The following is a 14,845-nucleotide window of genomic DNA, read 5'->3' on the forward strand; positions in this document are numbered from 1 at the left end:
TGATGTGCACAGTGAATATGAACAAATATGTAGCACTGTTTATTTCTTTCAAAGCTTGCAGTGGAACCCGCTAACTATTGGTGTTTCTTTCCATAACATATATATATATATATTTTCAAACATAATATATATAAGTGTTGTGGAATGAAACACAAATCTTTAGCGGGTTCCACTGATAGCATGTTATGAAATAAACAGTGCTACATATTTGTTCATATTAACTGTGCACATCAGAAACTGCATGCGTATTAAGAGTCAAAACATTTAAAAAGAACAGACTTCCATACAAAAGTTTGCTACATGAGTACGAGCATAAAGCTCTGAGGTTCATGAACAAAACCCGTTTTCATCTTTGCTGCATTACATTGTGTTGTTGTGCTCTCAAACGGCTCTGCTACCTCTTTATTCCTCTCTGGGCCTGTTTCAGCAGCGAATCAAAGTCCAGGTCCTCGGGCCTGGTCTTGGCAGGAGCCGGCTCTGCATCTCTGTTTGCGTCTGAGGGAGAGATGGACATTTAAAAACATGTAAAAAAATACACATTTTTCTTGTGTCGCTGTTCTGGAAATGCGTTCAAAAATTTGAATCAATAAATTCACATTCTACAAGGAACATTATGTCATAGTTTTAATGGTGCAGCTTGCAATAAAAAACACACAGAGTTAGAGTTACTTTGAGTCTCACCTAGGTCAGCGTAGTGTGAATTACAGAACTGTCTTCTTCCACCAAAGCAGATGTCAAACGGCAGCTCATCCGGCTTCCGGAGTTTCCCGCCGTTATCGATGGCTGCAAAAGCATCGTCCATGTTGTAGAATGTGACAAATCCGTAGTGGTCACTATGGGAGCCAAAGGTGCAGTGTTTTGACACCAACAGATACAGATGGATAGTACAAAAAAACACCGTAAAGGCTGTAAAAACATCTACTTCAACTGTATACTCTCACCTTCTGTCTCTAAAGTGAAGCGACACGCACTCTACGTCTCCGAACTGAGAGAACCGCTCCCTCAGCTCGTCGTGCGTCATCGACCCGCGGATGCGGCCGACGTACACCACCCTGCGCTCGTCCTGTGCGAGAGGATTATCAGAATTACTCGCCACTCATTACGTAACCAAAACAACACAAACACATGTCGGTCATCTTTCACTCACGATGGCTTTAAGTTTCTGGATCCTGATCTCGTGCTCTCTCCTGAGCTTCCTGGACTCTCTGCTGCTGTAGGAGAGGAAGACGGAAACCGAGATTACACTCATGAACTCAGTAACGCCCGAAAGACGAGACGCAAACTGACGCAAAAAAGGAACACCGTTGTATATTTTAATTTCCCTTTAAATGTCTGAATGGAAAACTAGAACTGACCTGTAAACATCTGTCCACTGTCTACGGCAAACCCGCGGGGATGGCGATCGGGATCTGGATGTGGACCTAGACTGGGACCAAGATCTGGATCTGGACCTGCTCGACCTCGATCTGGAGTAAGACCATCTGTAGCGCCGACGTGGGGAGCGAGAGGGGGATGACGACGACGAACAGGAACTGCTCTCTGAACGCTTGTGGCGGTGCCTGTAAGACGGACAAATTAAGAATCAGGAGAGAAGCACAAAGAGGACAAATGAAGACGAATGCTGAACACAGCAGAAGAGGATTACTTTTGTCTTTTTGGAGAGGGAGATGCAGCGCTGGAGGAGGACGACGAGGAAGGAGAGCTGGAGCTGGAGTCCGAACGAGGAGATCTTCTCCGATATCTTCCTTTCTCCCTGCCTCTGGCAGGAGGGCTGGGTGGAGGCGTGGGGAGCGTGCATGACGGCGTCTCGACTTCAGCTGCACAAACGCAGTCTGGCTCTGTGGAAGCAACGTCCGAAAGAACGATGTCTGTGGACGGGCTCGTCCCGGGCTGCTCAGAGAGACGCTGCGTCACTGCAGAGTTATCGACGGCTCCGACGGCGGCGCTGATCTCGCCGGTGGAGGTCGGCTTTTTGCATTCAGCAGCAGCACTCGAGTCGTGGGTCGTCACCTGCAATTCATCAGAGGTTGGAGACGCATCCTTGGGTTTAGAGGCTCTGCTGCGCTGAGGAACACTCGTGAGCGAGCGGTCGGCGGTCCCGCAGTAATCGTGATCGGAGGACACGGATGCATACGTGTGAGGAGAGACGTGGGCAGCGGGGAGGCTCGTGTTGGTCTTCCTGGACGGTAGAGGACGGGGGTCGATTATCTGGATGGCCTTGGATGGAGGGTTTCTGCGTCTTGCTGGCAGATCTTGTTGAGTGCTGAGGATGATCTCAGTGCCGAGGGGCTCTGGGACACTTTGAAGAGGTGGTGAACTCCCGAGGGTTTCTGGGTTCCCCGGTGATTCTGAAGTGCCTAAAGGTTCAAGTGTTTCCACAGAGGCTCGCTGCGTTACTACAGGCGTAGTTCTGTCCAAGTCCAGGCATCCGTCTGTTTGTAGGTCCGACTGTGAAGGAGCGAGTTCGGGCTCCGGCTCGTTCTCACACACCCGCTCCCCTTTAGCTGGAGGAGGAAGAACAACAAGAGGTCACCCGAGGATCGCACATCAGCATCCGACAATACGGCGGTGTCAGTAATCTGATTACTCACCTTGTGTTTCCTCAAACTGTTCCAGCAGGCTGGTCACATCGGGTGCTTCAATCCCTGGAGCAGAAGAACAAACAGACATTTTGTAGATGCCGTTTATATTTCTCAGTTCTTAGTGAACTCAATGTAAGTAAGTCACATAAACAAACATGTCAACAGTTTACCTGAGTCCGCTGTTGCTGTCCCCTCTACTGGTATGGGGGCGTCTACAGGAGCAGGGAGGGAAGGACACGTTATTCGCCTCCCTGTATCTGGACCTGGTGACCGAGGAGTCTTTGGTTCCAGCTTGGCTTCTTCTTCAGTCGGGATCGAACCGCTTCTTTGAGGCTGCAGTTTCTTGCACCCTGAGGCAGATTTGGTTTGTGTTGCGGTTGGGCCCAGCGCTGGGGGTCCGGAGGAGACGCCTGAAGCTATCTCGGTAAGCCTGTTTTTAATTTCCTGGAACAGGGCGGTGCAGCCCTGGTTTACTAACAACACCTCGGGCTTCGGCCCTGAGGAGGATGGCTGTCTTTGAAGAGATGTGCCCGAGGGTTCATTTTGGATTTCTGGAAAGTGTCTGGTGCTGTCAGGGTAGGAGTCTCTGTTGAGGAACTCCCCTTTGGACTTTGATGAGGAGGGGTCAGCGGTTGGTGATGCCGTTTGGCTAACCGGTAGGGGGAGGAGGACAGGATTTGGGGGATCACTACTGAGCAGTGTTTGTTTCTTTACTGGACTTTTTTTGCTTTCAGGCACAGTAACAGTCGGGTTGGCTGTGACGTCTGGCTGCAGACCGGCAGATGAGGTGATTTTGGATTCGGTCCGTGAGCGCTTCAATCCGCTGCGGCGTAGATGAGTGGATGGTTTGGGCTCTGAGGGGTGAGGCGTGGGCAGAGCGGAGACGCAATGGGTCCTGTGACCTGGAGTTTGAGATATTCGGAGCTGATCAGCACCACTTCTCCTACCTTCGGGATAACTGTGTGCTGCCTTTGGCCCACAGCTGTTTTGTCTCTGTAGACAGAGGATGGGGTTCAGCCCCTCGGGGGGCTCAGAAACACAGGGCCACATGGTGGTGTAGTTTCCCAGCTTCTCCACCAGAGGCCGTCTCTGCTGGCGCAGCTGTCTGTACTGCTGGAGGCTGAGCGATTTGGCCTTTGTCTCACCTTTAAGAGACAGAACTACCACCTTGTTGCTGCTCATTTCTGAGGACAGTGTTTGGGGTTCAAGTGCTGAACCAGGCGGACTTTCAAGTGCTTTGATGCTGTTCAGTGGAACTGATGCAGTTTCACTTGTGTGCCCAGTTGTTACATTTCTCTCGTTCGATCCCTTTTCTGTCGATTCAAATGAAGCCACTTGGACGGGGCCAAAGCTCACGCTTCTTCTCTCTCTGGATGGAGGAGTTCTGCACGAGTTTCCATTCAGCAGCACACTCTTCAAGAGGATGTCATTAGCTCTCTTTTCAGCTCCATCTTCTTCCTCCTTTGTGTCCTTCCCCGTTACCTCATCATCAGACACAACATTTATCTCTTCATCGCTCTCTTCGCTGGGTCTCTCATACTTCCACACCTCTTCCTGAGAGAACACCGTGTGGTTCTTCCTCAGTCTATCCTCCTCCTCTTCCACGCGCAGCTTCAGGCAGTAGGGGTGCATGAGCCTCACCAGGTTGACGAGAGAAGTCGAGGTGAAAACCTCGACTTCAGCCTCCGCTCTCTTATTTGTGGAGTGAAACAACGTTTGACTTTGTCGCTTGAACAGCGATGGAGGACCGGTTCTCTCCAGTTTGTTCTCATCTTCTCCATCAATCTTCATTGAGAAGGTTACATTTGGTGATTTGGATCTCGGTCTCAGTCTGTCAGCAAGCGATGGTTCCTAAAGAGAAGAGAGAAATAAAAACAGCTGACATGTTAATAATGGGACATCATATATTTAAACAAATATTGTACAGATACATCACTATTGTGGTCAGTGCTGTTTATCCAGTCGTGTTGCTCAACTTCATCCACCATCTAAGTCCTGATTAAACAGGCAAACTCATGAGACGATCATGAGGCGCTCAGTTGATGGGGATTCGAACAGCACGACCATGACGCTCAATACAATTAACTGGAAGTTTAGTTGAGAGCTCGTTTCATGCGTGTGCACCCACCACTGAGGTGTCCCTGAGGAGCTTGGTGTCTGGCAGGGTGTCAAAGGGAGACAGAGTCCCGTCGTCGTCCTCCACGCTGTCCAGCATCTCGGTCAGGGCCGACAGCAGAGTCTCGCTCTCTTCCTCCGCTCCACTCTTGTACTGAAAGGAAGCGCGAGGATCCAGGTTTATTCGTTTACATGCGGAATTCATATTTTACCAACAAACGACAGCAGTGAAGAGGGCATCTGTTGAACGACTAATGCGCTGTGAAGATGGGCTTTAACTCTGACCTCTGACGAGACAGTGGAGTCTTCAAAAATGGCCAGGATCGAGTGATCGATGCAGGACTGGCTGTCCATCTCCACGCCTCCCACTCTGCTCAGGACCAACTGCAGGGACAAAAACACACAAATATTATTGAATTTTAAATTTGAATGCCCACTGATCTGGTCCACTCCTTCCTCCTGCGATCTCACAGGACGCTCCTACCTCTGGGTGCGACCAGAAGCTGAGGAACAGGACGCACTGAGCTCAAAATGAACTTTCGCAGCATAAACAGGAAGCGCTGCCAAATCAGACAATTCTTCAAATACAGCAGTGAAAAAAAAAACAGTGAGGCAGAGCTGGTGCTAAATGCTCTATATTTATAAAGTAATAAGATAAATAAGTGCATTGATGAGACATTTCTATGTAAATTAATTCCTTGATAAATCATTTGGTTCATAAATTATCAGATCGCAACTACTGAAAGTCAAAGATTACATATTTACGTGTCATGTTTTGTCAGAACAACAGTCCAAAACCAAAGATATTTGGTTTACTATCATGAGTAATTTATTAAAGACGATGAAAACCAACATCTGAGACCAGTCAATGATATAGTTTCTAGATCTAAAGCCTTAATAATCAAGTATAGTTTCAGCTCTATAGAACTGAAAACAGCAGACATATCTGTACATGTGTCACTACCTCTGTGGCTTAATTCATGGACGCTGTCAAAGAACAGCGCCTTTCCCTCCCAAAGTTTAATCAGGACAGAAGTGTGCTAGTATGTAGGAGACAGATTGAGGAGACAGGGAGCCCGAGAGGCGGGTCACCACCGGCACTAGGAAGTTGAAACAACTGCTCTCAGGCCCTGTACTGTGGTAAGAAGGCATTTCAACGCTTTTGTGTGACAGCAAAGCAGTTTACATCTGTGCCTGCCTGGAAACTAAATTAAACGTGCGACTGCAAAACGAGGACGGCACATTTTAGAGTATAGTTGAAGACAGAACAACGAAAGGGGACAGTGCCGTGAGCAGGGCTGTGCTGAGGCTGCAGCCTTGTGAGAACACCGTGTACTACAGAAGAAGTGAACCGGTCTCTCCGGCAGCTTTCGCATGTTAATCTTTGACGGTGAAATTTGTGTCAAACACGTGCGAATAGGTAACTACGTTAAGTTACGTGTCGCCGATAGGTTTCCGTAGCTGCACGGGCCAAACGGCAGATTAATCGACCAGCTCAGCCAACTCCCCGGTCGCTACCTCGGTAGTACTACTACAAGCCTGTTCCAGCCACGTGTCGCGATGCGCGCATGTGGCCCTCGCGCGCCGGCGAAACACCCCCTATTAAAACATGGGGAACCGCTCGCGTGCAGCTATTTTTCATGTCAGGCAGCTAATATTACCAAACCGGTACCTCATTGGGAGTGTTGCTGGCCAGAAAGTCGCTGTTGCCGGCATTTAAATCCCCGTCTTTCCCCCTCCACCGCGCCGCCATCTTGCTGCTCCACATGGTCCGCTGGTAGGCCGGAGGGAGACACGTGGTCACAGACTAGAAGCGCGCGAAAAGCACCGACCTGGGATCAGATTGACACCACCAATTGCATTACTGAGAGTTAGGAGATGAGTAGATATACGATCCAAGGTCAGCCACATGTTTCTCGTGGCTAATTAGTTTCTCTTGAAACATCGCTACAGATTGGTGTTCGCTGCAAAGACTCAGTGGATCAACGCTGTTCTGGTGTTTGATTATTTGTTCATTTTGATTAAATAGTCTAATCAAGGAAACGGTTGTTTATATCTCTGACAGTTGATGCATTTAATCGGTGTCTTTGAGCTGCTTCAGTATCACATTATCAGCGTCAATTAAGTCATATAAATCAGCATTACTGCTAGACTTTTAATGCAGGACTTTCACATTTTAATTAGATGATTTGTTTTTAAATATTGCTCAAAAGTGACACCTTGCGTCCAAATGACCAATCGTATTAATGGTCAACTGCACTGATACAGTAGATGAAGTGTTGAAAAGCTGCAGTCATATTATTTGTATCTGTTAAATGTGCACAATTTCAGCAAATTTAGGGAAAACCATGTGAAATACAGCTCTGGAGTTAATCATCAGTTTGGATCAGTTTACCTCCTTGTATGGCAGAGAGAGCACTAAGTGTAACTGGGAGTTATCTTGAAATTGGAAAGTACACAAAGTGTTTCATTGTGTTCCTCCTTATCGTTGTTGAAAACATTGTGTAAAGGACATGATTTTCATAGTATAGTAGACGTAATAATATGTGGCATCACTGGAATCAGTCCTTGGAGTGGTGTGTCGTAAAGCAAAGAGTGCGTCTGCTTCCTGTCGCTTGCCTCGTCACCAGAACAAATAGAGATTATCTGCATGTTTAGCCATTGCAATGTTTATGTGTTGACTTTGCTGATTGATGTGTGTGTACACACACACCCTCCACCGTGACGTGGTTCGCTGTCAGAGACTAACGACGGTGTTACTACCCTGTTTCACTTGAAATGGCACCCACAGAGGTCCAGCTTTAAGTCTTTGCACTAATAATAAAATGTGTTTGTGCTGCACACTAGATCATTATGATTTAAAACGTTTGAATGTGTTAATCGCTTGTGTTCACATCACTTACTGTCTTGCAGCGGCCATGCATGACTTTGCATATATATATATATATATATATATATTTGGTTTCCACTTCATCCTGCACTGCTCCACTCTGTGATAGCTGACATAATGAATAATTATTCCAAATGTCCGAATAATAAACACAGCTGTGTAAAGCAGTATTTTCACCTGTGGTTTGCATTGATTAAGACCCACAGCAGCAGCAGCAGCAGCAGCAGCTCATGCTCCTCTGACAAATCATATGATGGTCTTTGGATTGTTGATTGCATTTACATATTCAGTACCGCAGCAGGTGTTTTCCTTTCTTCTCCTGCTGTAGTAGCCATCACACTACACTGTTTCCAAATGTGCAGTGATGCTGAAGTTGTTTCACTACACAGTTAATCATTTAACATGGTTTTTTTTCATGAATCCGGTCAAACTAGTCCAGCTTAACCAACTGACATCAAGTTTGTCACCTCACAGCACATCTCCAGCCACACCTGAACCCCGTGAGGCAGAGCAGTAGCAGTTAAAGCTTCATCAAATATATAACACAATAAAATCCCAGATGGATATCCCCTCTAGTCCCCGCGAGCCTGGCTCTGTCCAAAATGTGCCACCAGCAATTAAAACTCAATAATTAACACGTGAGGCACGGCTAGCTATTTCCACCTGTTTCTAGTCTTTATGCTAAGCTAACTGGCTGCTCTAGCTTTACATTAATTGGACAGACAGGACATTCTCATCTAACTCTGAGAATGTCTATCTTGTCCTTTTAAAGCGGTTCAGTACACTTCCATTGAGCCAGAATTACAGAACAAACTGGTCAAATTGATGCGAGTGTTCTGCCACCTGATGGAGCCATTTCTGTTGCATAAAGCTTCAGGCTCTGGTTGGGTCGCTGCATGTCATGTGTTGTTGCAAGTAGATCTGCAATGCCCAGTGGGAAGAGATTGAGTGGAGCCAGTGTTTCTTGCATTGGCCCTGCAAGCTAACTGTCAGTAATGAATGAAATAAAACAAAAATGTGTTTTGGTCTCAGTTTTAGGCCGGTGCTGAACTCCATTGAGAGATCCCGAGTCTTAGTACCACGAGTAAAGCTTAAAAACTCTGTACTCTGGATCGCCTCATTCCTCCCATGAATCCCACCGGAAGACAGGAAGTTATTGTTGTCACGTCTTCACATATCAGATCACAGCTGTATTTAACATTCTGAACACTAATATAGCAGCATGTAACTGTAAAGATAAAGTGAAGTAAGGTATTTAAAAACACTACACTTCTATAGAAATTCAGAGGTACTGACTGATGACATACTTTAGTATATGTGGAGTAGAAATCCCTCCCTTGTGCTGAAGCTTCCTCAATGTCGGTACATCTGTCGTGATTTAGTTTCTCCACTAGATGGCGACATTAAACATCTCCCGTTAACTTCTGCTCACGCGTGCTGCTTTTCTATTAGCCCTCTAAAGTTGTGAATGAGTTAATTCCCAGTGAGCCGATCGCTCCAAAGCGAGCCGCCTATCTGCACTGGAGGCCGACCAGATATTCATATCTGTGTGAAATGGAAGCATAATGAATTCAGGTTCATCGGCTCTTGATTTGTGTGGCGTTATCTTGTATCATCTCACTGTTTGTCTGTGGGGGACTGTGGATGCGTCTGGCCCGTTATCTCCTGCATACCGGCGAGGAGTTGACCTTTCTGCTGAATGTCATGGCGGTACACAGAGTCATCGGCTGGACTAGATTAGTTTGGAGGGAAATATGTTCACAGACACACACTTTAACAAGGTACAGCATATTCCCTCTTCATTTAGTGTGATGCACAGGGCCACCTGGAGTGTACTGTACGTCTTACCTACAGTACATCTGCTCAGTGACCTCTATCTGGTTTCCTTTTTTTGTTTTTTTTTATCCCTTAAGCCCACATCTTCTGTACTACACCTCTCTTCACCCCCGCCACACACACACACACACGCGCACGCACGCACCACCTCATCTCCCACATCTCTTGAAGCACATTACTGTCTGAAATGGGGCCAAAGCATCCTCCAGCGGGTGAGGTGCGAGTGTGTTCAGGAGCATGCAGAGGCATTTGTAAGTGTGTGTGTGTGTGGTGTGTGTGTGTGTGTTCAGGAGAGGGGAGTTGTGTGTAAGTGGGTCACCTTACTGCAGCATCCAACGCCCAGCCACCATGTCGGTACATGGCCCCACACATACATATATTTAACCCACTCTCATTCCACGGGCACCTTGTTTTCCCACTCGGGCCACTGTTTTTAGTTGGAAATGTAAAATTCACTCATAAACAGACATTTGTCCTAATTCCCTTCAGCTCTTCAGAGTGCCAGACTTTGTTCTTTTATGTGTCTCTCTCTCTCTCTCTCTCTCTCTCTCTCTCTCTCTCTCTCTCTCTATCACTCCCCCCTCTCCCCTCCGCCTCTCATCCCTTCCTCGCTCTTGACCTGCAGGAGGACTCCCACGGTGCTCTTTTGGCATGTTTGAAATTTTAAAGAACCCATGAGGTCTAAGGAGTCATGTGTTTGGCTTCCTCTCTCTGCCTCCCTCACACCTGCTGCTATGTGTGTATGTGAGTGTGTGAGCATTTTTCTATTTGACTTGCAGTCGTCTTTGCTGCTCAGTCATGCAATGTTTTGCTTGTGAGTGTGTGTGTGTGTGTGTGTGTGTGTGTGTGTATGCACTCCTATGACCTTTCAGATATTGTGTAACGCTGTGTTATAAAAAGGCAAAAGCACTCTGATCTTTAACTTGACACCTTCTCTGAAGGGGGGAGCAGAACACAGAGGCAGGTTAGGGAGTTGTGTTGCCATCATACTCTTTTGATTTTTCCTTTCTTGATGTAAGTCTTCTTTCTTTCTTTTTTTCAAGCTTTCAGAGCAGAGAAGAGGAATGTCCTCCCACATGGTGCCGAGAACATCTGTTAGTGAGAAATAAAGGCCTGCGAGAGAAAGAAGAGGTGGAGGAAGAGGACTTACATTAATACAAGTGGGGGGAAAGAAAGGAGGCGAAGAAAGAACAAGAGAGCATGCAGAGAGGGGGAGAAATCCACATCAGCTGGAGGAGACCACCCTTTCTACAGAGCATCAAAGGTGAGAGAGCATTCGGCGAGAGGTAGAGACTTACAGGTGTACACGTTCACGGGCACGTACGCACACAAACGCACTCGGCGTGGTAACAGAAGCCTGCATCAATAATGTAGCTGAGAGAAACAGGATGCAGATTCTCCCTTACGTAAGAGTTTACAGAGAGCTGGCTGTCTCAGAACAGCCTCTTTCATTCTCTGCTTTGCCCTCAGGCTGGATGCGCACAAGATTTATCAAGCTAATTAACCACCACATTTTGCCATCCAAACGACTTTTCAAGAGAAGTGTGCCGCAACAAAGGCACGAGAGCGACGCTAAAATCATTTTTAACTTCAGTCTACTGACTTCAGGTGATTTGTTTTACTCTGCGGGGCGACATCTTTCTGTAGTGCTTTCCCACTCGTCCCTAATTGGCTGGATCATACATTACTGGAGGTTCATTATTGAAACAAGCCTGTTGTTTGTAGCGGGCACGGTTCGTTTGTTGGCATCGTACAGATCCTTCAACAGTAATGGCCTGGGAACTGAACTTTGTCTCTGCAGCTGTGGACACACTGATGTGAACCTGCCAGGAGCCAATCAGAGGCAGAGTACGACGGGTCATGCCCTCGCTATAGCAGGACTCGTAATTCAGTGAATATTGTACTTTCAATATAAATAATGCTGCTCCTGGTTTGCTGGAAGAGTAACGAAGCAACCATTCCTACCGTGTTACCCCTAAAAACTTTATAAGTTGATAATATGTCAAAGTTTACAACTTGTTTCACCGCCACCAAGTAAAGCAAGAAAACAAGCTGTCAATTCAGGTTTAATGACGGTAATAAATATGTACATGAATCAAGGAAAGTAAAAAGAAATAACAGAGGAAACACTTTGGGGGGAATATGAGTCACAGCAGGAATCTGTGATTTTTGATTTGCTCCAGAAATTGCTTTCCTTGTTCTCCTTTTGTCCGTTTCTTCTCTGGTGCCTTTTCTTCACCTTCTTGTTTGTTTGTTCTGTCTGTCTTTCATACCGTGGCCTCCATGTCTCAGTTATTTATCTGTCTTATGTGGGCTTTGACTGTCTGCTGACTGGCAAACTGTTAGTGCGTGTGCGTGTGTGTGTGCGTGTGTGTGTGTGTGTATAAATAATTATGGTGAGGTGTAAGACGGTGTGTTTTTTGCATACATCCACTTAAAAAATATGAACTCATCAAACTGTCTCCATGAAACTGTTGATGTCGGCAGATACATGTGTGAATCACAGTTGTCATTTGTAAATTTGTGTGTGTGTGTGTGTGTGTAGAAGCTCATCATGCTGGTGCTATGCTTTTTCTGCCACATTGCCATGGCGACAGTGCCCTCCCGGGGTAATGGGGGACGAGTGCGCCAGAGCTATTTATTCTCTCTCCCTCCCTCCCACCCTCCCTCCATCCATCCATCCATCGCCCTCTCTTTTCCTCTCTCTCTCTTCATCTCTGCCCTCTTCCTCCTGCAACCTCTCTGTCTCTCTCTCTCTCTCCCCTCTCTCCGTCTCCCTCCTTCCTCTGCTCTTTCTTCCCCTCTCTGATTGGCTCAAGGCTCTCCTCCTCACTGCTGCCTAATGAGACAGAGGGTTAGGAAGAGAGGGAGGGAGACAAAGAGCAAGTGTCTTTTAAAAAAAGGAAATAGAAATATGTGGAGGAGGCGATCTATGCAGACTTGTGTTCCTCCTGTGAAGAGAGGACTCAATTTAACGGAACTCTGTGATGTCATTTTTGGAGGGAAACGACACAGAATGTCTAAAATCCCACATTTAGCTTCCTGTCTCACCTATGTGTACTGTAATGCACACGCATGTAGTCTCTCGAGGTGCGAGTATGCGTGCTGAAGATTTGGAAACCTCTGAATGAGCAGTGTTTGTACACATCGGCACAGCAACCACCTCAACACGTCACAGCAGGATGAACACAGGTGTAATTGATCAAATTCATGATTGTTTCATTCTATTTAGTGCGTCACAGTGATTTCATTGAGCCAGCATGCATAATGACCAGAGCCATGACTCACCCACGGACCCTCGAGAGCAGGGCCATAATCACCATTATTAATTACACCTGTTTACCCGGCAACGACTTGTCAAAATGGCTGCTGTGTGTGTGTGTTTGGAGCAGAGGTCACCGAACCTTTTGACTTGTGTCTGCACCCTTAAAATGAGCGATGTGTACTTTGTGTTTTATTTTAAACATCTTCAGGAGGCTGAAGGCCCGACATTATCCGTCGTTTCACAAGAAGATTTTGAAGAATACAGCAGAGTGTGAAATAAAAACATAATTTTGTATATGAGAATACGCTTCTTTCAGTTGGTGCTGGGAGTTAGATCAGAAGTTCGACATTAATTATGAAGCCACAACCGGCAGCTCGTTAGCCTAGCTTAGCATGAAGACCTGGGAAAAGGAGGAATGTGTGAGCCTCTGTGCAAAGGTAACAAAATCCAGCTACCAGCACCCCTTAAACTTACTAAATAACAATATAGTATTCCCAGAAATGTCGAACTATTACTCCAATCATCTCATGACTCCTCAGCTTTATCTTGTGATCAGTTTCGGGGCTCCCGTCCTCCAGATTGGGAACCACCGGTTTAAAGGATAAAGGTTGATATCATGGTTGCGCCGCTTGGTCATGCACCTCTGAATTTTTGTAACTTGGCGCACACTCACGTGACTGTCACAAACAGTTAACTGATAAGAGCACTATTTAAATGTCTAGGGATTACACGCAGAAGGCCAATTTGCTTTTAAAAGCTTTAGAAACAGGTGGTCTTAAAAATCTTTCCATCTATCATTTGGGTAAATATTTTGCAGCCAAATCAAATTGTTTACAGGATATTCAACCTTTGTTTCTTTATAATGCATGTAATGCTCGACTTCTTTCTTTACAAGGCTTGTACAAAGGTAATGAAGTAGTATTAATACACATTTGGTGTTACAGTAAGTTCTAGTGAGTATTTAAAGCAGCAGGACGATGTATGTGGGATGGACACAAAATGAACTTGTGTTCATGTTCAGGGCTGTGAAGCAGCACGTCAGTCAGCTGGCAACTCTCATTCTTACACACACACAAACTTGTGCATCTGACAGAGAAATGACATAGTGATGGAAGACAGATTAGAGCAGGATGGAGACAGTGGGAGGGAAAGGTAGAGCGGAAGAAAGAGTAATAAGGGAGGAGAGAGACGCAGAGGGAGGAAGGAAGGAGCTAGGGAGAAGGGAGGAGGGCAGGAGAGATAAATAGCCCAGTAGACAGGAAGATGAGTGAAGCAAGAGAGCAACACTGTGTGGCATACTGCAGACAGAAAGACTAACGGAGCGAGAGAGTGAATGGGCGAGAAAGGGAGACGGGAGAGAGAGAGAGAGCCGAGGCACGTCAATCGCCCCTCCTCCCTTTCCCTCCCCCTTTTCCCTCCCCTCCTGCCCTCCCTGCCATGTAGAAGACCTTCGCTGGATGGTAACAAGTCACTCAGACGGCTGCAGCACACACACACACACACACACATATATGAACATACACACACAAAAGTGCACACATATGTGGCTGTGTGTGTGTGTGTGTGCGTGTGTGTCATTGTAGCAGCAGTGGTGAAAAACAGCCTCTACATATTAAAGGAGAAAAAAAGGACCCACATCACATGGTTGTTATTCTCTCAAATCTGCCTCTCAGGTCACTTTGACAGTCCTCTTTCTCTCTCTCTCTCTTTCTCTCTCTCTCTGCCACGCTCTAGAACACATACTCTCTCTCTCTCTCTCTCTCTCCCTCTCTCTCTCTCTTTCTCTCGAGCACTCAGCCTCTTGTTCCCTCCCTCTCTCTTCCTCTCTTCCTCCCTCTCTCCTCCCACCTGAGCTGTAATTTGCGGGGCTGATGAGGGTGAGGGCAGAGCAGAGGCAGGAACAGAATCTCTCTCACTCTATAGCGCGCGCGCACACACACACACACACACGCACATAAAACACACGTGCACGGTGTGATTCACAGTGTACAGCTACAACTGACAGAATCCGATCCTTTGTGCTCTTTTTTTTAACCTCTTCTTTCTCTCTTTTCCTCCCTCGTCGTCACTCTCTCCTCCTTCCCTCCCTCCCTCTCTTTGCTCCCTGGTGGTGTGTGTGTGTGTGTGTGTGTGTGTGTGTGTGTGTGTGTGTGTGTG

At 46.6% G+C, this 14,845-nt stretch overlaps 2 protein-coding genes across 3 annotated transcripts in view; one reads left to right on the forward strand and one right to left on the reverse strand.

Annotated features, from left to right (window-relative positions):
- Positions 1 to 135: 135 nt before the first annotated feature.
- Positions 136 to 6,602, reverse strand: LOC116392950 (mucin-5AC). 2 transcript variants are annotated; one of them, XM_031864802.1, is made up of 11 exons: positions 6,370 to 6,602; positions 4,983 to 5,081; positions 4,711 to 4,851; positions 2,753 to 4,433; positions 2,592 to 2,645; positions 1,646 to 2,504; positions 1,356 to 1,559; positions 1,148 to 1,208; positions 942 to 1,063; positions 682 to 833; positions 136 to 495 (listed from the first exon to the last, which is right to left on the reverse strand). In XM_031864802.1, the coding sequence occupies exons 1-11, from the start codon at positions 6,463 to 6,465 to the stop codon at positions 395 to 397; spliced, it is 3,570 nt and encodes a 1,189-aa protein (XP_031720662.1). In that variant the 5' UTR covers positions 6,466 to 6,602; the 3' UTR covers positions 136 to 394. The 2 variants fall into 2 exon arrangements, with proteins under 2 accessions (XP_031720662.1, XP_031720661.1); XM_031864801.1 differs by having other exon boundaries at positions 1,148 to 1,211; positions 6,370 to 6,601.
- A 3,980-nt stretch (positions 6,603 to 10,582) lies between these two features.
- ldb1b (LIM-domain binding 1b) overlaps positions 10,583 to 14,845 on the forward strand; it is a 21,924-nt gene continuing 17,661 nt past the window's right edge. The window contains exon 1 of the mRNA XM_031864807.1: positions 10,583 to 10,687. The gene's annotated coding sequence lies outside the window, so the exon portion shown is untranslated. The remainder of the gene's footprint in view (positions 10,688 to 14,845) is intronic.

The sequence above is a fragment of the Anarrhichthys ocellatus genome, unplaced genomic scaffold, assembly GCF_004355925.1.
Source record: "Anarrhichthys ocellatus isolate YVR2014 unplaced genomic scaffold, GSC_Weel_1.0 scaffold31, whole genome shotgun sequence".
Lineage (NCBI taxonomy): Eukaryota > Metazoa > Chordata > Actinopteri > Perciformes > Anarhichadidae > Anarrhichthys > Anarrhichthys ocellatus.